Genomic DNA, 20,877 nt, shown 5'->3' on the forward strand with positions numbered 1-20,877 from the left:
CGAGCAGTCAGAGGATTTCCCACATCATTCCTATTCCTTTCCAGTTGCAGCAGCATGACTAAACCCCTTCATCTGCTCCCAAAGCCCCAACCCGTGCCCCTCTCTCCGGGCCACCCACAGGAGAGGAGAGGTGGCCGTCTCACCCTTGGAGTCCACCCAGAGCAGGGTCAGCAGCAACACCCCCTGGAGGCAGGTCCAGCCCTAGACCAAATGGCACACCGGCAAGGAGCATCTTCAGCACCCCCCCCCCATTTGTTAAACTTTTGAATACCTTATTTTGATTGCATTCATAGCCCATTTCACGATGCTGATGCACAATTCACATGCATGGTTTCTCCCTGTTCTCAATATCGCAGCTGGGCTCTCACTTTACTTCAGTTCATTCTTATATCTCACTGACTGGCGACGCCCCGCCCCTTATCTACCCGCGAGGGCCTGGCTGACAAAGTTCCAGGAGCTTTGAGGTAAAGGAGCGCTCAAAGTCTGGAAGGATCCATGAGATTCCACAAAGGTCCAAAACATTCTAGGAGGCTAATGACAAATGACTCCACATACAGAACACCTGAAACACGTCACTTCAAATGTTCTCCTTCTCCTTTTGTCCCTAACAAAAACAGCACCCAGAGTCCAGCACCCCCGGTGGTCGCCTGCCCCTAAATCTGGCCCTGCCTGGAGGAGTCTCAGACAGGAGAATTGCAACAGCAGCTCCCTGGAGCAACGGGCAGCAGTGCTAGGACACAGCCTGTGCCTGCCACAGCTACCCAACCAGCTTCTTTCATTCCTTCTCCCCAGATTTGCCAACTAATGGAATAATGATTTTGCTGTCGCTGTCACCAACTGTTCCATCACCGCCCCTTGCCAGCGGCTTCTATCAGCCCCTGTCAGAGAGGAGCAGGAGCTAATTTTGCACAAGTCTGTAGTATTAAAGCAGAGGGAGAAGGGGGAGGTAAGGAATTCAGAGAAATGATTTTGGTTTTTCCATTTCCTATAGCGTTGGCCTAATTGTGTCGCTAAGTCTGTAATTTGCCTCTCACAGAGCAGAGTTAATGATAGGCCCTGCATTGCTGCCTCTCCACACAGGGTTTGATAGATGAGTGTGCGTACACACACTCCCTCTCCCTACCATTCCAGGATCTCTAGCCCTTGGGGATCCCAGGCATCGCTGGACCAGCAACGGCATCCCTAAAACAGCAGCTCTGCTCACCCCAGGCTTACAGCCCTCTGCTTTCACTCTAGGTGGAGCCCTAAGAGAGCAGGGACTTGTGACACTTGCAGAAAAGCCCTAGAGCAAGAGGAACGAGATTGTGGCTGATGAGGAAGGCCAGCCCCCAGGCCTCTAATACAACAGCAGTGGGAAAGGAGGTGGCAGGAGGGCTCAATGCATGGGGGGGGTAGGTGTGTTGCAGAGACATAACAGAGGGAGCCAGTGGGGCAGAAAGGTGAAATATGGGCAGTGGGACCAGGAAAGGGAAAGCAAGCTTGAGGGGGAGTGAGGAGAAGGAATCTGAATTGACGAGGGGGAGAAAGACAGAGGACAGACAAGGGGGAGAAAACAGGTAGGATAAGAGACGGGAATGAGAATAGATGAAAGAACAGAGATGCTGAACTTTCCACCCTTAGATTTGGTTTATTTTACTGTATTGCCCTAGAGGAGGATGGGGAGCTGAAAGGAGGCAAGGTAGGAAGGGACAGTATCCCAGTGTAAGCCCTTGGATGGGGGAGTTTAAGGGCTGAGTGCAGCCCCTGCCCCCCAAAATAGTCCTGCTCACACAGTTAAAGACCTTAAGCTAATGGCCACCACCATGTGAAACTTTCCCACTGCAGGTTCACTGAGGTATTGGGGCGGGGTTTGATTCTAGTTCTCAGCCCCACCCTGATTTTGCACCATTTGGTAGTGAGGCAAATGCAAAATACTCAACAGGAAGGGTCAGGTTCTGTCCAAGTTTGTGGAGTTTTCCCCCCCACCAATACCATGTTCCTTATTGTTTCTCCCCCCCCCCCCAANAAATGCAAAATACTCAACAGGAAGGGTCAGGTTCTGTCCAAGTTTGTGGAGTTTCCCCCCCCACCAATACCATGTTCCTTATTGTTTCCCCCCCCCCCCAAAAAAAAAACCCAAACCAATCACTCCCCAGTGCCAGTGGGACTCCCACTTCCCTCTGGATTTCCTCCTTCCTGCCTATCCTCTACCTGTTCTGCTGCTTCCCACAGTCCATCCAGTTACATTAACTTCCACTTCTCCTGAAGACGTACTTTCTGGCAGCCTTAAGATCTCCTTTAAGAGTCTCAAGTAGCATCTTTATTCATTATAGAACCCAAGGCTCTTTCTCCCCATCCTACCCTTTTTCTGCGAGGAAACAAACCTGCAGCTTCTAATGCAAAGCTAGCCCAGTTGGGATGACGAGACTAAAACAACCCCCAGCAGTAACTCTACTCCCCTTAAGCATCCCTCTAACACAGGATCACAACAAAATTATGCAAAGCCAGAAGCTTCTGGTCTCTTTCTTCCCCCTCCCTAAGCTTTTGGGTTTCAAAACAAAAACACAGATGTTTAAGGGACTCTAGCATTTATTTTAGTTTTAATTCACTGACCCTTTCAGAACAACAAGCCAAGGCCATCCGATTGCATGAAAGGGGAGGGAAAAAATGCAGATTTCTCAAGATAGGGGGACACTATACTAAGTATTAAAAACTAGCAATTTCCAGGAGGGTTTTTTTTTTCCAGTTCAAAGAACCATTGCATCTCCCTCATCCTGCTTAACCAGCAGCACAACTGAGCTCAAAAGCATTTGGCAGAACAATCTAGATCCTCACAGATGCTAACCTGTTACTGAGATCCCAGCCCCCTCAGAAGCAGCTGTAACCTCTACAGAGATGAGCTACAGAGCCTGTTAGATCTCTCATTCTGCCTCCATCGCCATGCTTGTAGACAGACCTCCCTCTTCCAGGTATGTTTCAAATCAAACAAATGTCTACGTTTTACCAGCACTTCATCCTGCAATGCCATACAAAGCAAGTCATTCTCAGTGGCACTGGTGATGTAGACAGTTCTGGGGTAAAATGCACCAGGAGATGAGCACTTTTTTTGTGGCGGGCAGGTGGCAGAACCAAAAATATACTCAACTTTTTCTGGTTCATTTCAAACCAAAACTTAAGTTTCCCAGTTTCTTCACAACACAAGATGAAGAAACAAATGCATTTCTGATAGAATAAGGCATTGTTTAACCTGCAGCATTATTTGTTTTGTTTCATTTAAGGTTCTGGGTGGGTGTTTTACCCTTCTTTGAAAAAAAATTAAATCTACCTAAATTTCTGTACAAAATTTTGAAGAATTCACAAATAGTTGTTTTTCAGGACATTTACTAGGCAACTGACAAATTGCACTCAACCCTAAATGCTACATCCATTTAACAGCACGCAGCAACAAAGCAGAAATTTAAGACCTTATCTAAACTTAATTAAATTGGTCCCATTTTTATTATATCTGTTTAGAAACCAATTTAACAATATCAGCACGAACCCCTTTGTGGGTACACATCTGTTTAGAGTGCCTTTATATCAGTTTAGCTTAAGCCTGCAAAGAATCAATCAATATAAGGCACTCTTAAACCAAAATAAGTTTTCACACACAAGAGGCTGCTGATTTTTAAACAGATTTAGTTAAATTAGTGTGGCTTTCGGGTTTAGTCAAGGCTTAACACACAGAGGACTTGAATCCAATATTGATTTGAAAGACTACAGGGAAGTTAGTCAAGCATCTTAGCATTTGGCCAGGACCTTGAGGCTAACAGTACTTTTGGGAAATGCATCATGGGCTCTTCCCCATGCCCAACCAGAACCCCAGTTTCACATTCTCTCCAATAGATGGTACCTGCAGCAGTTTTGGGGCAGTGGCTTGATACTGGCAGAGGAATGAGCACCACCTACTGACAGGACTTCCTACAGCACCTAGGTTTTCATTGGTCTCATCTTCCCAGTATTAATTTCTCCCGCATCTTTGCCACCTGGAAGATGTGGCTGGGGCTTTTGCAGGAGGCAGTTGACTAAGTTAGACAATGCAGCTAAACTCAACTCTTGAGCAACTCTTCAGGCAGCCGCTGGAGTTCTGCAGCTGTCCTACTATAAACCAGCTCTGCTTTGCTTCAGAGGAATTACCACTCCTTGGATGGGAGAGCTACCTAGAAAGTCTATTGGCTAGAAGTTGTAACACTGATGATTCAGTAGGTGGCATGTTTCCTTGTAGGTCAGCACTCCCCAGCCTGATGCTAGGGAGAACAGCCTTTGAGATGAGCTAAGAGGGTCTTCCTAAGACTTCCGCTCACTAAAGGTCCCATGGTACTTTTTTGCAATATGCATAGGGACACTAGCTTCAAATTCCAGTTGGGGTAATTATCTCCTTCCTATTCCCTACGATTCAGTTTGACACAGGTGTTAAGGGGCTTATTCCTTCACCCTCTCACTTCCCTGGTCCTTTTCGCATGAACAGAGAGCAACAATACCCGAAGTCCGAAGGTGCAAACAATTCGATGTTTATTGGGGTGAACTTCCAACAAGCAGGATTCCAGTTTTCTCTTAGTGTCCGTGTCCCCCTTCCCAGCTCTGACACCACAGAGCCTTGCCTATGTCTCTGTTCCCATTCCCCCCATAGCAAAACATGATCCCAATTCCCCCCTTACTTTGATTGACTGCAGACTATATAGTAAAACTTGTTTTGCTTAGCTATACCTTAACCAATCATTTTACTGAAATTTTACTAACCAATTCTAACATACTGTAACATGGTTATTTAACCAATTATATCCCACCTCCTTAATTGGTTTACACCCAACAATTAATTATACAGCAGACAAACAATTACAGAACCAGACAGATTATACAGACAAAGAATAGGGAAGTGGAGACTACAGTGATCGAACAATACAGAAATGAGGATTTTACATTCCAGCTATTGATAAGTGAGTTCTTGCTAGACAGGATGCTATTAAACTAAGTTTCCTTTTACATCTTCTAGGCTCTTCCCTTTCTCTGCAGGTGATAGGAATATCAGGACAGGATAGTATTCCTAACAGCCCAATTGCACCTTATTTCAAGGTGACTAGTTTGGAATGTAATGATGTAGCCATACACTTCCCAGTTTATGGCTGGCCTCTGCTGCTTAGCCGAAGGCCTTAGCCTAAGAATCAGGCCTCAGACTGTGGCAGTAAAAGAAGGCCCTTAGACAGTGATTTTGATTCTTTTATACCTCTATAACTCGTTAAGTGATAAGAATACACCTAAATTCTTAGAGTATAGGCCTTTACAGACAGGCCTGAATATCTATAGTCTAACAGGCTTCAGCTTTGCTGCCTTATGCTGCCATACACCATTACACCGCTGGCTCGGTGCACTTCAGAGGTGGCTGCAGTACAGTGCTGGCAAAGATGGTCTTGGATGCTTTAGAAGGAAAGATGCTCCATCAGCGACAGGAGCATGACTAGGGAACAATCAGAAAGCAACTGGCCCCAACTAGCAGCCATGCACATAATTCCCTAGTCAAGGGCTCTCTGGCAAGGGCCTGGCATCCCATACCACTAACAAGGCTGGAAAGAAGTGACTGCTGTAATGCAGATGGGCTCAGTAGCTCCTATCACTACTGAAGATGGAAAATTGCTGTAAAAAGAGTACAGTGGTAACAGCTCCAAACGGTATCAGAGGCAGGCTCTGGTTTATGTGAGCCTCCTGAACTAGCTGTTTCACATCCCATCAGAAGATGATGAATGTGGAGGGATGGAGTCATTTTTTCCTCCCAGGAAGCTCCTTCGACAAGTGTGATTTTATCAAGATTTCAGGCTTTCTATTTTATTTTTTTAACTCCTGTCTTCAGGCCCCGCTCTGTCCTCTCCTCACTAGCAAAGAACATTTGCTTTTTCTGCTATTGATTGATTGCCTTCCCCGTAGCCAGCCTGCCCTTGCGTGCAGAGCTAGCAGAACAGAGCTCTCCTTTCCTCTCCACTCCCGGACAACCAAGGAGAACCGCATGTCTGCTCCCAGCCACCCCACTTCCTAACTGCAGCCAAAGCAGCCTCTGCGATGCCTAGCTCAGGACAACAAAGGGGATGAGAAGCTTGTTCTTAAATACGGCTCCTTCTTTCGCCTCCAAATCCCATCCCCTTGGGAGAAGGGGTGGGTAACTACAGGCCATGTGCACATAAGGTGCCTGATGTGTGCACATGGAGACAGGAGTGGGCACAGTTGAGGGGGAGGGGGCTGTGCATATAGGCTGATTGTGCACAGAAAACAGACTGACAGCTGAGGGTGGTGGCAGGTCAGGAGCAGTAGAGGGGACCACTGAGGCAAAGACAAACCTGCAGCCACCACCAGCTGAACACAGATTAGAGCAGTAGTTCTCAGCCAGGGGTAGGTGTGCCCCCGGGGATATGCAGAGGTCTTCCAGGGGGCACATCAACTCAGCTAGATATTTGCCCAGTTGGACAGCAGACTACATAAAAAGCACTAGCAAAGTCAGTATAAACTTTTGACTTGTTTATATCGCTCTATATACGACACACTGAAATGTCAGTACAATATTTATATTCCAATCGATTTATTTTAGAATTGATGGTAAAAATGAGCAAGTCAGCAATTTTTCTAGTACTGGTGGCTGAGACACCTCTGTATTTTGTAAGCAAGTAGTTTTAAAGTGAGGTGAAACTTGGGGTACACAAGACAAAACAGCCTCCTGAACAGGGTACAGGAGTCTGGAAAGGCTGGCAACACATGAGCACACAGCAAGGCAGAAACCAGACAGGCCCAGTTCAGCCAGCATCCCATGGCATTCGCATGCTACGCACCCTCCCCTACGGCAGCAGCCTGTGGCACTCTCACTGCCCCCAGTTAGCCCTGTCAGCAGCACAGTTCTCACTCATGTCATGGGGGGAGCAGGCCTGCAGCAGAAAGACTTTCCATCCATCCCAGCCTTAGCCCCTGAGCACACAGAATGCATGCAGCACCAGCCATGCTTCCTGATGCATAAGGCAGCTCTGCTGTGCGCCTGCTCTTGCACAGCAAGCAGGCGACCAGCTATAACCTTGCACCAGACACCATGCTCAGGGCCTAGAGCTCAGATCGATCTCTGGCCTGATCCCTTCCCAGAAACAACAAAAGGCTGCCATGGGACTCCAGACATCCCCACCCAGCAGGGGCCTTGGCTCCAGCCAGCCACTAACAGTTCCATGCAGGCTGGAAAGCCATTTAAGCAGGAAGTCTTTCCCAGCCAGCCCTCCATGACAGGTGCACTTGGCTGGCTGCGGAGCAGGAGAGCCGTGACACTCAGACTCATGCAAAAACAGGCACTTTCTATGCAGTCCTAGCAAAGCTCTTGCATGGGTTCTTGTGAGGAGTAAAGAAAAGTCCAACCAAGCAAGTCAGGGCACTGCTGGAGATGGGGGAGGAGAAATGAAATGCACACCTGAGTTTGAGGCGGACTTACAGCCCCCTGCTATTCCTGGGCTCCCCCCACAGCTCTGCCAGGGCCCCTCAATCCTGCCCTGACCCCCGCCCCCCATGCCATTACTGTCCTGGACCCCCACATAGCACTGCTGATGCCCCCCCAGTCCTGTCCTGGTACTGCCGTTCTGAGCTGCATTCAGTAGCTGTACCAGTGGCAGAGGGGTGTTGGGGGCATGGTCACTGGGGACTGGCATGGGCTGCACTGACTCGTTAAACAGCACTTTGGAAAGCGCTGCCAGCCCCCCTCGCCCCTGCTGGAGCTGCTCAGCAAAGGCAATGCTCCGAGGACCCATTGCTGCACTGGAGCTCCCTGCTGGGAGGCAGGAGCAGACCCGCCCACCACAGCGCCTACATCTTGCAGCGAGGGCTGTTAAATTAACAGCCCGGAGTGACATGTAGGATTAAGATCAAGGCAAATTGTCCTTCGTGAGTGAAATCCCTGAGGGGCAGAGATGCAATCAGCCCCAGAGGAGGAAAGGCAGCAAATTAACCCATGGAGCCCCCAAGATACAAACACCCCTTCCCCTGCCACCTCCCATCATACCAGCCACCTCCCTACTCCTCCAGCAGCCATTCGAGACAACGCTGTTCCCTTCCTAACCTCCAGCCCTGTGCTGTGCTCACAGCCTGTCCAGCTGCCAGGGATGTTGGGCTGCCCTGGTCTCACCTGAGTTCTCCCCCAGCCCTACAGCAGCCAGCTCGCTGGATGGGCCAGAGGGGTCTCCGGCAGCACAAGAACACTGGTTGCTCCGAGATGAGGGAGCAAGCAGCAGAGGAAGGAGAGCGACGGGGACAGGGTCAGAGGGGTATTAATGGAAAAGCCAAGTCGAATAAGCAAACTGGTCACTGGCCCCAGTGGGGACAGCTTAACTGCCAGGGCTGCCCAGACTGCAGCAAGATCCAATCCCATTGTGCAGGAAGCCGGCAGCTAGCAATAAGTCTCCACAGCCCATTCAGCCCTCAGCCTGCCTCCTGCAGCTGCCAACAGGAGCATAGACTACAATTAACTCATTTTTGGTGCTGCGGCCACTTCTCCACTAGGAAGATGGCAGAGGCCCACCAAACTCCATGGACACATGCACCACCCATCAGCCTTCAAATGGAAGTCAGCTTTCAGTCCTCCCAACCCCATCCTGGGCTAACAGGGGTTTAAGGCCAAGGAGACAGTTTCTCACCATGTACAGCCATACCCAGCCTGGAGAACAAGCAGCATCCTTGGCATACAAATCCAGCACAGACTTCTGGCATCACAGAAGTAAAAATAAACAGCCCTTCACAGCTGTGAGTGGCATACAGAAAAACCCTTGGAGGTGGATTATTAGGTGTCCAAGGACTATGCTACTTGTTTCCTACCTTCCCAGGCGCACACCAGACTCAGCAGTCCGAGGTGATATACAGCAGCTTATTGGGCCTGAGAACAGGTCCTGCCTCCCCCACCAAGGAAACCAGAAACCCTCCCAGCTTCCTGCTTTATGGCCTGTTGCTAATTAGCCCCAGCTGGGGCACCTGTCCTCCATGATTGGGGTGGTTTCTGCAGCTGTGAGCTCCAGCGCAGGACCTTCTGTTAACCCTTTCCTGTACGCACTGTCCCACACACTAGCCTCCCCAGAGCGCTCAGTGTGCAGTTCTGCTCTGAAGATCAACCAAGTAAAATTCCACCTTCTTGCCTCACAGATCCACCTCCTCCCACCCCCTGTGTATTCCGAGTCCTAGCTGTTGACTTCCCCAGCAAAGGAATTTACAATTGTGGTGCTCCAGCCCTTAGCGATTAATTCGGGGTTTGTTTCCCCAGCCCCCCAGGCACTCAGCTTCTGGCACCGTTCTGGAGCACCGACCCACCTGGAGCGGTCAGTGCTTGGAGCAGCATTGTCTGGCCCCAAAAGGAGCTGTTCTCAGCCCTAGCTGGCAAGATGCAGAGTTAGGTTCCCCTAGTGTGATAGCTGCCATCTTAGCCAGCCAGAGTAAGAATTGAATGAGGCCCCCTGCCAGCTGAAAGCCCCTACAGTTAGGGGCAGGGACTGCATCTTACTGTGGGTCTGTATGTGCCCAGATTCAAATGCTCCCATTTGTTTTTCCGGCTCCCCAGCAGCAGGGTGCAGGCCCAGCTCTGTCATCGCTGTCACATTTCCACATGCAAACTGCAGGATCTGCTGCCCAGATCTGCAAATGCAAGAACACCGACTAGTCCAGAGAAGCACCCAGAGCTCTGAACTGGTCGAGGTTCACTCTCCACTTGCTTTAGCTACACAGGGGCCCCCAAGCTACAGACTTTCCATCCAGACCTGAACCTCAAACTCCTCCCCTGGAAATGGGAGAGTTTGTGTCTGGGCTAGTTTGGATTATTTATGCTTCGTGTTACACTAGCATAATGAAGCCCGAGCCACACTTAGGGCCCAATTGTGCTCAGTGCTGTACAGACACACAGTAAGACGCAGTCCTTGTCCTTGGTGAGTTTCCACTACAAGTAGACCATGGATGGAGTAATATCCCTCTTTGACAGCTGGGGAACTGAGGCACAGAGAGATTAAGTGACTTACCCAAGGCCGTGCAGAGACTCTGTGGCAGAGATAGGACTTGACTCCCCGTTGTCTGAGATACAACGACCTTCCATCCCATCTTGGCTCTGGGCTTTGGGTCCAATCTCTAGTTTCCATCTCTCTCCTGCAGCTGCAGCCTTTACGCTGGCAGTCCAAGACAGGGGTTCTCACAACAAAATGTTTGGTGGCCTCAGAGTGCGGCTACCAACTCTTGCTGGTGGCTGCTCTGACAATTTTGCCTAAAATACTTAATTAACTTTAGGAAAAACAAATAAACACGCACAGATACACACCCAAATCATTGTAGTTTAATCTATGTAGGGTTTGGGGTTTTTTGCACACTCAATAATAAAAATAATGTACAGTTGTCTTTATTCTTTACTGCACCTAAACAGAATAGAAACACAAATAAGGTGCTTTGAACGTTCTTTCTTTTTTCTTGTTTTTTGTTGTTGCTTTTTTTTAGACTTGCTAGCTACCAAGTGTGCTGTGAAAAGTGATATTAACAAACAGTCAAATATCACTTTTCACAGCAGACTTACTCAGCCCTGGCAAGCCCGCGGGCAAATTAAGCCCTGGATAGGGAGGTGAGTACAGAGGCAGTGGGGCCCATGGGCAATGGGGCACTGGGAGAGGCAGCAGGAACCAGGGCTGATGGGGGAGGGTGAGCTCAGGGCCAGAGTTCGCCACTGCACAGCCAGGGAATGGAGCCCAAAGCCCCACGCCAGGGGACAGGGCCTGGGGATGGAGCCCGAAGCTCCATGGCTAGATCCTGCCACCCGCCACCCCAGAGCTGAAGCCTGACCCCACTGCCCCCAAGAAGGTGGGGAACTCACTGGCTGCCTGCTCCTCCAGAGGGGCTGGTGGCCCCTCCGGAAGGGCTGCTGCTCCCCCCCGCCCAAATCACCACCCAGGAGGCTGTGACCGCAAGAAAAGCCCCAGCGGCCGCATTTGAGAAATGCTGGTCTAAGCGCGCACTCTTGCATGCTGTATTCTCCATTTCTCTGGCTGCCACCTGACCACTGAGAGCATTTCAGGGGAGGGATTTTTTGGTTTAATAAGCAGCACACTGGAGTGAGCTCAGAGATGCCAAGAGCCACATGCGGATGAGCATCTGAGCAGCCTGCTGGTAGGAAAACAGGCTGAGCCTCAGTGCCGAGCCGTGCAGCCGGGAGTGGTGGGACCAGGAGGCCTGGTGACCCTAGGAAGAGAGTCAGCTTCACTGCTGCAGGCGTCAGTGGCGTCACATGAACAGGACCCGGTGGACCAGGGTGGAATACTAAAGGGCTGGGTCACACAGAACGTCGACTAGCTGCTCTAATGACACCTGCCACATGAGCAGAGCTGGGTCTGCGCCACCAAGTGCAGACACAACCTGGGTCCTGAAGCAGATTCACCCCTCTCCATAGAATAACCGGCACCAGGGCTGGACCCACCCCCTCCCCACAGTGCAGCCATGCACCTGTGTCCGGATCTGGATTCACCACTCCACACAATGCAGCCACACACCTGGTCCCGCTCCATCCCTCTCCACAGTGCAGCCACATACTAAATCTGGATTCCACGCCTCCGCAACCCCCACCCCCACACACCCCACCCCCAACAAACACACACACCTCTAAGTGCAGACACGCACCAGATCCAGATCCATCCCTCCCCAAACGGACAACACATACACCAGAGTCAAACTTGCCCAGAGGCATTCAGCTCTGGCATAGCTGCTGTAAGCCCATCTGGAAGGCTAATGATTAGCCTCAGTGTATCATGCCAAGCTGCAATCCCTGTGGTACAATTGTTCCCAGATGCCAGCACACTCTCACACAGCCTCTTTCCCCAGTCTCTCCTCCCCTTACCTTAATGAGGTGTCTCTACGCCCCCAGGGGACTGGCTACCTCTGCCTCCAGTTTCACCACCAGTGGCGTTTAACCATTGCGACCCTGTGGGTGGAGTGTTCCAAGCTCCCATGCTGGTGAATGGGCAGTGGCAGAGCCTAGGTGATTGGTAGAGGCGCCCTAATAGGCTGGGAGCCCCAGATGAAGGAAAGGAGTCTCAAGTGTTTACTGCAGAAATATGGCCGCAGATACCATATTCTCAGCTTCACCCAGCAGGAGGCACTGTGTGGGAGGCTGTAGCTCTTAGCACTTGTGATGAAAGAACAGCGCAAGGCCCGGGCAGGACGAGTGGCACTGCTCCGCCTACGGAGTCTTTGCAAATGGAAAACTGTTGTAATGCACCTTTGTGTACAAGCTGCAGTCATGCAGGAGGCAGGCAGCCCTCCCGGGGCGAGAACATAATTAAAATGCTAATAAACCTGACTCGCAGGAAGGATGTTCGCACTGCATGTACCTTTTTGAAATGGTAACAAAAGGTGCTGACTATAAACAGGGACCAAAGGCCCCTTTCAAAAGGCTCCTGTGCCCAGGGACGGGCCCTTTGAGAGCGTGTGCAGCAGTGGAAATGCTGCCATGTATCAAGCCGTGACGTTCCGTCTCCACACGCTAATGAGAGTTCTGACGCCCCACGAACAAAGGAGATGCAGCTGGGTAAAGCAAGAGAGAGAGATGACCAAGGCCAGACAGCAAGCCAGTGGAGCCTGCTTTACAGAGGCATGAGTCTGTGGTTAAGGGAATGGACTGGGACTCAGGCGATCCTGCCTCTGCCACTGACTCCCTCTATGGCCTTGGGCACATCACTGCATCTCAATCCCCCATATGTAAAGGCATAATGAGCCTTTCAGTCTCCCAGCTTTCTCCTGTCATCTTTGTTTAGACCATGAGCGCTTTGGGGCAGGGAGTGCTGCTAGGTGTAGGAATCTAGCATACAAGGGCCCCTCATCTCAGGTAAGGCCTTGGGGGCAGCACATGTAGTAAAAGGGCACAGGTCACTTGCCCACACATTTTAATGCCTGCAATTGAAGTATGAATTGTATTTATGGCTGCAGAGCTGTAGGCTGGCCCCACTCACAGGTACAAATGGCCAGGGGTGCAAACGTGCCGATTGCACCTCCCGAAAGTGAAGCTGGATGTCAATGCTTTTGAAAGCTTATGCTGGGCCAGGCTGTGGAGCACAAAAAAAGAGCCGTGGGCCGCAGTAGCTGAGAAAAGGCCGACCGGTGAAACTGCTGGGGGCCAGGAGCAGCAATGCATGAACCAACGGCACCATAGCAGCCTGGTGTTCAGTGAGTGCTCCGTGCTTGATACCTTTGTGACAGCTCTGCTTTAGTCTGTGTCTGGCTGTGCACAACCAACACAACTGAGCCTCTCTGGCTGGGACACTCAGTCCCTAATACCCCATGCATGGCTTACAGCGCTAGCTGTCTCCATCCGCTGGGATTTAGGGTATGTCTGCATTGCAGTCGGGTGTGACAGCTGCATGTGTAGACATCCCCGCGCTAGCTTTGACTTCACTAGGGCTAATAACAATAGCAGTGAAACTGTGGCAGCAGGGGGTTATACAACCCTGCCACGTCCCTGGGGACGTACTCATCTGACTGGCCCGCACAGGTATACTGCTGTTGCTATTCATGCTAGCTTTAATCTCATGGAATCAAAGCTAGCTTGGGTATTGCTACATATGCTCCAATCTCACTGCCTGATTGCAGGTCAGATATTCCATAGGTTCCCTGGCCAGCCTGGGACTGAGGACAATTTGAATGTTGGTGAAGGAAGGGAAAACAGGCCCAGGTCATAAAGCAGCGGCAAAGAGAGGCTGCAGGCCCAGCCCAGGAGAATCTATGCTAGCATAAAGTGATCGACGCTTGATAGGTTCTAGGCATAACTGTGGTGGTTATATGAGCAAAGCCTTCTCCCTTCCTGGTTTTCTCCCTCCACGCATCTGTTTCTCCACCTCACTGTCCCCTTTCACCTCTGCTGATCTACTGCTTTCAGCTAGAGTACCTGACGAGGAATGCGAGCCACGAGGAGCAGAGTCGTCCCCGAGCTCTTCGCAATGTTTAGGCTTCAATTAATTGCCACCTGGCGCTGACACCCCAAGGGAGAAGGGATCCCGAGAAATCAATGGCAGCAACTTCTGAGCTTCTTTAAGGGCCACGTGGACCTACACTTCCTCATGCTGTCCTCTACGCCGGCACAGCCGTTCCCTTGAGAGACCAGCGTTGGTTCGCAGGGCGGGTGAGGTTGTGGGCAGGTTCAGTTGCAGGTCCAAACTAATTCATTTGACAGCTTATTGATTGATTAAGTGTGACTAAAACTAGCCACCAAAAGGAGCCCTTTGCTCCACTCCTGAATTGTTTGCGAACCATCCTCATCTTTCCAAATTAGCATCCCTTTGCGCTAGCTACTGTATGTACACATAGTGAGAGGCACTCTCTGCCCCTAAGAGCTTATACTCTAACTAGACAACCGATGGGAGCGAAAACAGGCCTACAGAAATTAAACCACTTGCTGAAGACCCAGCTAATCCATGACATTGCAGAGCCTAGAACCCATAATTTCTAACACAGGGACTAAGGCCTTAGCCACTAGATCACACCACTCCAAGAATCTATCTAGGCTGTAAAGCAAACCCTGTGGTGCCAAGTCTTGCTACTGGGGGAGGTGGGGGGGGGGGTAAATTGACTCAGGCTCATGGGACTAGGGTGGCAAGGCGAAAAATTGCAGTGTAGCTGTTTGGGTTTGGGTTTGGGCTGGGGCTGAGGCTGGAGCCTGGGCTCTGAAACTTAGCAAGGGGTTCAAGCCTAAGTCTAAACATCTACACTGCTAGTTTTAGCCCTACACGAGTCACTTGACCCTGGCTCTGGGCCTCAGAGCCATGGGTTTTTCTTTGCCGTGCAGACAGACCCTGAAGGGATCTGGACCCACTGAATAGGTGGCACAAACAATTTGCTGCCTGTGACCTGTTCATGTCAACAAGTCCCTCCTAGCCAATTGGGTCTCGCTTTATAGTGTTGTCTTTGTCAATAGTTTAGAAAGGGTCAATAAATGACAAATGGCCCTTTAACAGTATGTAACAACCGTGAAGCGCATGTGTTGTAGAGGATTATTGAGTTGGCATGTTCTTTGGGGTGGGGACCCATCTTTTGGTTCTGTATTTGTACAGTATCAGGCACAATGGGGTCCTGGGCCATGACTGGGACTCCTGTGTGCACCACACCGATAAATAATAAATACTCATGGATGGGGATAGTGATACGAAGGCTAGCCAACACCCAAAACCCTGTAAGGTTAACCCCCCCCACACACACACACACATGAAGACGTCAGCATAACAGCAGCACGAGTGGCGTGACCCAGGCTGGAATAGTGGCGGTGCTGGATAGCAGCAGGGGAGGCTGGGGTGGGGGGAGCAGATTCATCAGTGCAGGGACTCAGGGCTGGACAAGTAGGACGTGCTTCAGGACTGGGACAAAGCCCATCTGAAGCGGCCCAGGCTGCTCCTGCCCAAAGTCAGTGCTACCAGGCTCTCAGGTTTCATGAGCTCTGTGACCCTAAAAGACCAGGTGCCAGCTCATGTCAATGTCCGCATGTTTCAATTGAACGCTGATCAAAACATAGCTGTAGTTGGTCTGGCTCATCTGTGTGTATTGTTAACATAGGTGTTACAATTATAAGACTGTGTTTAGTCTTTACACTTTATTGAATGCTTATGAACTGCTGCATGCATTAAGCTCATTTATAATAGTTGTGTCTCACATTGTAAGGTAATATTTGAGCAGGTGTCTTATGAGCCTCTGTGACTGGGTAAATCACCAGACAGGAGGGAGCCATTAGCTAGTGTGACGTGCTGGTCTCCAACAGAAGGTGTTACATCCTGCCCAATGGGAAAGGTTCATTGACACCAGGCAGATTATCATGGGATGTTAAAGAGGACAAAAGACCTTTGTGGTTCCCCCCTTCCCCCAATGAAGTGGAGTCATGCAAGTGAATTTCTTCCATCAGTTGAGTTTGCTGTTCAGAGCACAAGGGAGGAGGGGGATTAAAACCCCTAGCAAGAAGGAACTGGGTCTCTATGCTGCTTGGACTCTGGGGAGGGGCAGGTTTACTAGGCATAAGCAAGAGATCCCCAGTGCTCAGCCTGGATTAGCCCTAAAGCCCCATTAGACGCTTCTATAAGAAACAAGCTTTATTTTTATTTTTAAACTTAAGAGTGTAACTCATTTGTGTGGCTATGTTTACCTGCTGTAACTGTGTAAGTAACTCTCGTTTCCTTTTCCTACTTAACAAATCTTTAGATAGTTTATTAAATTGACTACAGGTCAATTTGGTGTGAGATCTAAGGAGCAACTGACCTGGGATAAGTGACTGGTCCTTTGGGACTGGGAGTAACCTTAATATTGCTGTGATTCTTGGCGTAAGGGATCAGCTATCACAAAGGCGGACTCACCTGGTGGTGAGCGAGATCAGAGTACTCCATGGGGATTGTGACAGGCCATGTTAAGGCTGTTGCAGTGCCCAAGAAGTTTACACTTGATAAATGGTTGGTGAAATCGAAGTATAGAACTCAGAGCCAATTTGGGGGTTGTGCCTGGCTTCCTAACAGTCTGTCCTGAGGTTGGGCCTCACGCTCTTGAGTCACTGCAGGCAGCTTTACAAGTTCAGAGTGATTTTTTTTCTAAACCTGGTGTTTAGAATCTTGCCTTTCATTGCTAACCAGCCATCACTGATTAGCTGACTGAGCCATGTCAGACGCATCAAGCGCTTCCTTCATCACTCCTGGCACCATTTCCCTGTGCACCTCCTGCCCGCGGGGATCCAGCAAAAAAGGCCATTAGGAGCCGTTTTAATCCCAGTGCTGGGGCCGGTTGACAGCCTTGCAGGCCGGAGGCCTTGTCTGGCTACAGAGCAGGCAGCGTCAGGGCAGCTGTTCCTGCTTTGCTTTGCCAGCACGCCTGTCATAACTATAAAGGGAAGGGCAACAACCCTCCAGTGTCCAATACTATAAAATCTCTCCTGCCCAGAGACTCCAAAATCCTTTTACCTGTAAAGGGTTAAGAAGTTCAGGTAACCTGGCTGACACCTGATCCAAAGGACCAATAAGGGGACAAGATGCTTTCAAATCTTGGTGTGGGGGGGATGCTTTTGTTTGTGCTCGGTTGTTTTGGGAAGTTGTTCACTCTTGGGACTGAGAGGGACCAGACATCAATCCAGGTTCTCCAAATCTTTCTGAACAAGTCTCTCATATTTCAAACTTGTAAGTAACAGCCAGGCAAGGCGTGTTAGGTTTATCTTTGTTTTCTCAACTTGTGAATGTTCCCTTTGCTAGAGGGAGGTTTATTCCTGTTTTGCTGCAACTTTGAAACTAAGGCTAGAGGGGTTCCTCTGGGCTTTTTGAATCTGATTACCCTGTAAAATTATTTTCCATCCTGATTTTACAGAGATTATTTTTACCTTTTCTTTTTAATAAAATCCTTCTTTTAAGAACCTGACTGATTTTTCCATTGTCCAAAGACCCAGGGGTTTGGGTCTTTGATCACTTTGTAACCAATTGGCTAGGATATTATTCTCAAGCCTCCCCAGGAAAGGGGGTGTAAGGGTTTGGGGGGATATTTTGGGGGAAGAGGAACTTCAAGTGGTCCTTTCCCTGTTTCTTGTTAAATCACTTGGTGGTGACAGTATACCAGGTTTTAACCTAAGCTGGTAAAAATAAGCTTAGGGGGCTTTTATGCGGGTCCCCACATCTGTACCCTGGAGTTCAGAGTGGGGAAGGAACCCTGACAATGCCTTATCCCTGCTCTGAGGGAATCCCACGCAGGGCGAGAGGACAGGAGCGGCTCTAGCCATTTTGCTGCAGCGGCCGAGCCAGGAAACCCACAAACGGCCAATCAGAGCAGAGCTAAAAAATAAAAAAGCCCTAGGATGTGACACCTGCTGGAAGTTGGTACCCCAGGTGACCACACTGCTCACCTGCCCCTAGAGCCGGCCCTGTGAGAGGCTGGCTCTGTCTCCAACCTATCCTTGGCCTCTCAGCATCCATTGGGATGAGAGAGGAATCAGGCACTTTATACTTCAATGGAGCCTCTTCAACTGCAACCCGTTCAATCCACTAGTGCAGTCAAGGCCCACGCCTCACTCATTTCCAGGCCAACAGGGACCCTCATGAGCATCTAGTCTGACTTCCTGCAAAACACAGGCCAGGGACCTTCCCCTCAAAATTCCTGGAGCGATACTGGCTGGTTGAACTGGAGCACATCTTTCAGAAAGCGAGCCAGGGTGGGAGTTGCAACCACCCCAGCGTCTCAGAGTATGTCTGGAGGTGTAAATTCCAGCTCGAGGAGCCATACCCACACTAGCTCTGATCTGTGTGGCAATGCAAGCAGCCGCTTGGGTCCACCCCAAGTGTCACAGACAGGTATGTCTTCAGGGGAGCTAGCCTCTCCCACACCACCATGGCTACATTCTATTTTTAGCATGCTAGCTTGCTCAGAGCTAGTGTGGGTATGTCTCAGTGATCTGGGGATCAAAGTGTAGAGGTGCCCTCAAAAGCCATTGAAATTTACGCTTCTAAATCACTTGGCTGCATTTGAAAATCCCACCTATGATCTTGAATTTCACGCCTTCGCATGCTGGAGAATCCACTGCATCCTAGGTACACTGAACGACTTTTCGGTTTTAATGGAGAAACACCAATAAAACACCCCAGTACAAAAACAAACAAACAAAATGATGTTTATTGGATAAACACTAGAACTGGTTATTTGTAGCTAAGGGCTTGTAACGCAGACTACAGGAATGTGATTTCTAGAGCTCACAAACACGTGGTGCATTAATTGATCCGTGTGTCCCCCTATTGGTGGTGGGCACTAAAGGTTCCCTATGACATTTTAACATAGTGCTGGGTGAAACAGTACTATGTTAAAGTACACAAGGGAACATTACAAAGCGACCACTCATTACAGTATATACTGCTGTAATGAGCAATGTATATAATATACAAGGAAAATGTCTTGCATTCTCATAGATTTTTGGACATCTTCATAAATCTCAAAGTTATCAACACCCACCCCCCCAATGAAATTAACAAACCCTGAAGCACAAAAGCCCTATTAATAAACCTCCCTTAAAAATGTGCACCTTATTTCTAGCCTGAATGTATCTCATTTCAGCTTCCAGCCACTGGATCTTGTTCTGCTTTTGTCTGGTAGATTAAAGAGCCCTTTGATAGCAGAAACCTTTTCCCCACACAGGTACTTATTGACTGCGATCAAGTCACCTCTTCACCTTTTTTTTGATAAGCCAAAGAGTCTCCCTTGAGCCAGCCACGAACAAGCACCAATAAAAGACAAAAGCTGAGTGCAAAACCATGGTCTTTTATTAGAAAGTTCCTCGTATAAAAATGATCATGCTCTACACTTTTCATCGAATAATTCATAAACATCCAGGCACTGAACTTAGGGGGGTTTTTTGTTGGGTTTTTTTTTTTTTGATTGGTCAGTACATAAAGCAGACATAATTCAATCCATATGGTCATCACATACATCAATTGTACCACCTATAGAAATCAGCACTTTGAACACAGTCTAGATTTTATTTTAATTTTTTGTTGTTTATTTTTTAAAAAAAATCTTTAATTTTTTTTTGCAACACATAGAACTTGGTAGGAGAAAAAAACAGAGAGAGAGAAAGAGAGAGAGAAAGAGAAAGTGGAGAGAGGCAGAGGAAGAAGAGAACAGAAAAATGGAAAATGAACAAAATAAAAAGAGAGAGAGAGAGAGAGAGAGAGAGAGATTCTTCACAACCACAAACGATCTCACAAATTGTGGAAAAGGGAAAAGGTATCTGTAATTTATTTTTTTTTCCCCAAGATACAGAAAAAAATCCCCCAAAGATTTATTAAAGTCTGTCACCTCTGCCCACTGTACGTGCACCCTGGTCGGTTATTTCTCTTCCTCCTCCCGAGAGGCGTGTGTTTTGACGGTTGGTTGGTTGGTTGGTTTTTTTGCCGACGTTAATGGCCATCTTCCCAAGCAGTATCCTCCACCAGCCCAGCCAGTAGAATTAGGCACCCGCAATGCCCTCTTCCAATCGGATCCAACTTCCCCACCCCCCAACTTCCTGCGATGAGCAATTCGACTCAACTCTCCGGCTTCTCCTCCTCCTCCCCAGCAACTCATCCCGGGGTGGTTATGATCAACTGGAGTTAAATTGCATGGTTGCTATAGCTGACGTAAGTCTGTTTGGTAGCCAGAGCTGGAAGGAGAAAGAAACCACATATGTATCATTAATGAAGACTTCCCGTACCGCGACCTTGAACCAACCTTCACGCCATTAGAGCTTGGGCAGGAATATGAGATAAGGCTCAGTCTCTGCAGTGGTGCTGGAACAATTTTTATAGTAGGGGTGCTGAAGGCGGAAACCATGTATTTGGGTTGTAATTGCTACTTCAAGCCAGGGGGTGCGGCAGCACCCCTAGTTCCAGCACCTATGAGACTGTGAAGACTGCCAGGCAGAGATACAACCAGCTGCATCCAGGGTCAATTCTGCAGCTCCATGCAAAGGCAGTGAGCCACGGCCTAGATTGCAGAAGTGCTCAGCTCCCACTGGACCCAAGGAGAGTCTCAGACGTTCAGCACCTCCGCAAAGCAGGTTATTAGGCCCCAGTTCTACAAGGCCCAAGATGCAGAGGGGAGACCTCCTCCCTCCACCTGCCCCACACAGGATGCAGAGGGTGGAGTCTCAGGGGTGCTGAAGATGGGGAAAGAATAAGTCAAGCATCCAGAACAGGTGCCTGTGTTTGTGAAGGGAGTTAAGGGAAGAGTGGAGGGAGGTTTCATGGGAAACAGGACGAAGGGGGATCCCGTGATATACTCTAGCCACTGAAAAAGAGGGAGATGTCCTGACTCCCTGGGGATCTCAAGCCACAGAACTCCCAGCCAGCAGGAGGCAGCTGGTATTTA

At 49.3% G+C, this 20,877-nt stretch overlaps 1 protein-coding gene across 2 annotated transcripts in view; it reads right to left on the minus strand.

Moving 5' to 3' along the window:
• Positions 1-19,690: 19,690 nt before the first annotated feature.
• The window catches only part of GRM4 (glutamate metabotropic receptor 4), a 217,772-nt gene continuing 216,585 nt past the window's right edge, over positions 19,691-20,877 (minus strand). For both annotated transcript variants that reach the window (XM_034767394.1, XM_034767395.1), the window contains one exon: positions 19,691-20,170. In XM_034767394.1, coding sequence (XP_034623285.1) covers positions 20,121-20,170 — 50 coding nt within the window. In that variant the 3' untranslated portion in view covers positions 19,691-20,120. The remainder of the gene's footprint in view (positions 20,171-20,877) is intronic.

This window comes from Trachemys scripta, chromosome 4 (assembly GCF_013100865.1).
Source record: "Trachemys scripta elegans isolate TJP31775 chromosome 4, CAS_Tse_1.0, whole genome shotgun sequence".
Lineage (NCBI taxonomy): Eukaryota > Metazoa > Chordata > Testudines > Emydidae > Trachemys > Trachemys scripta.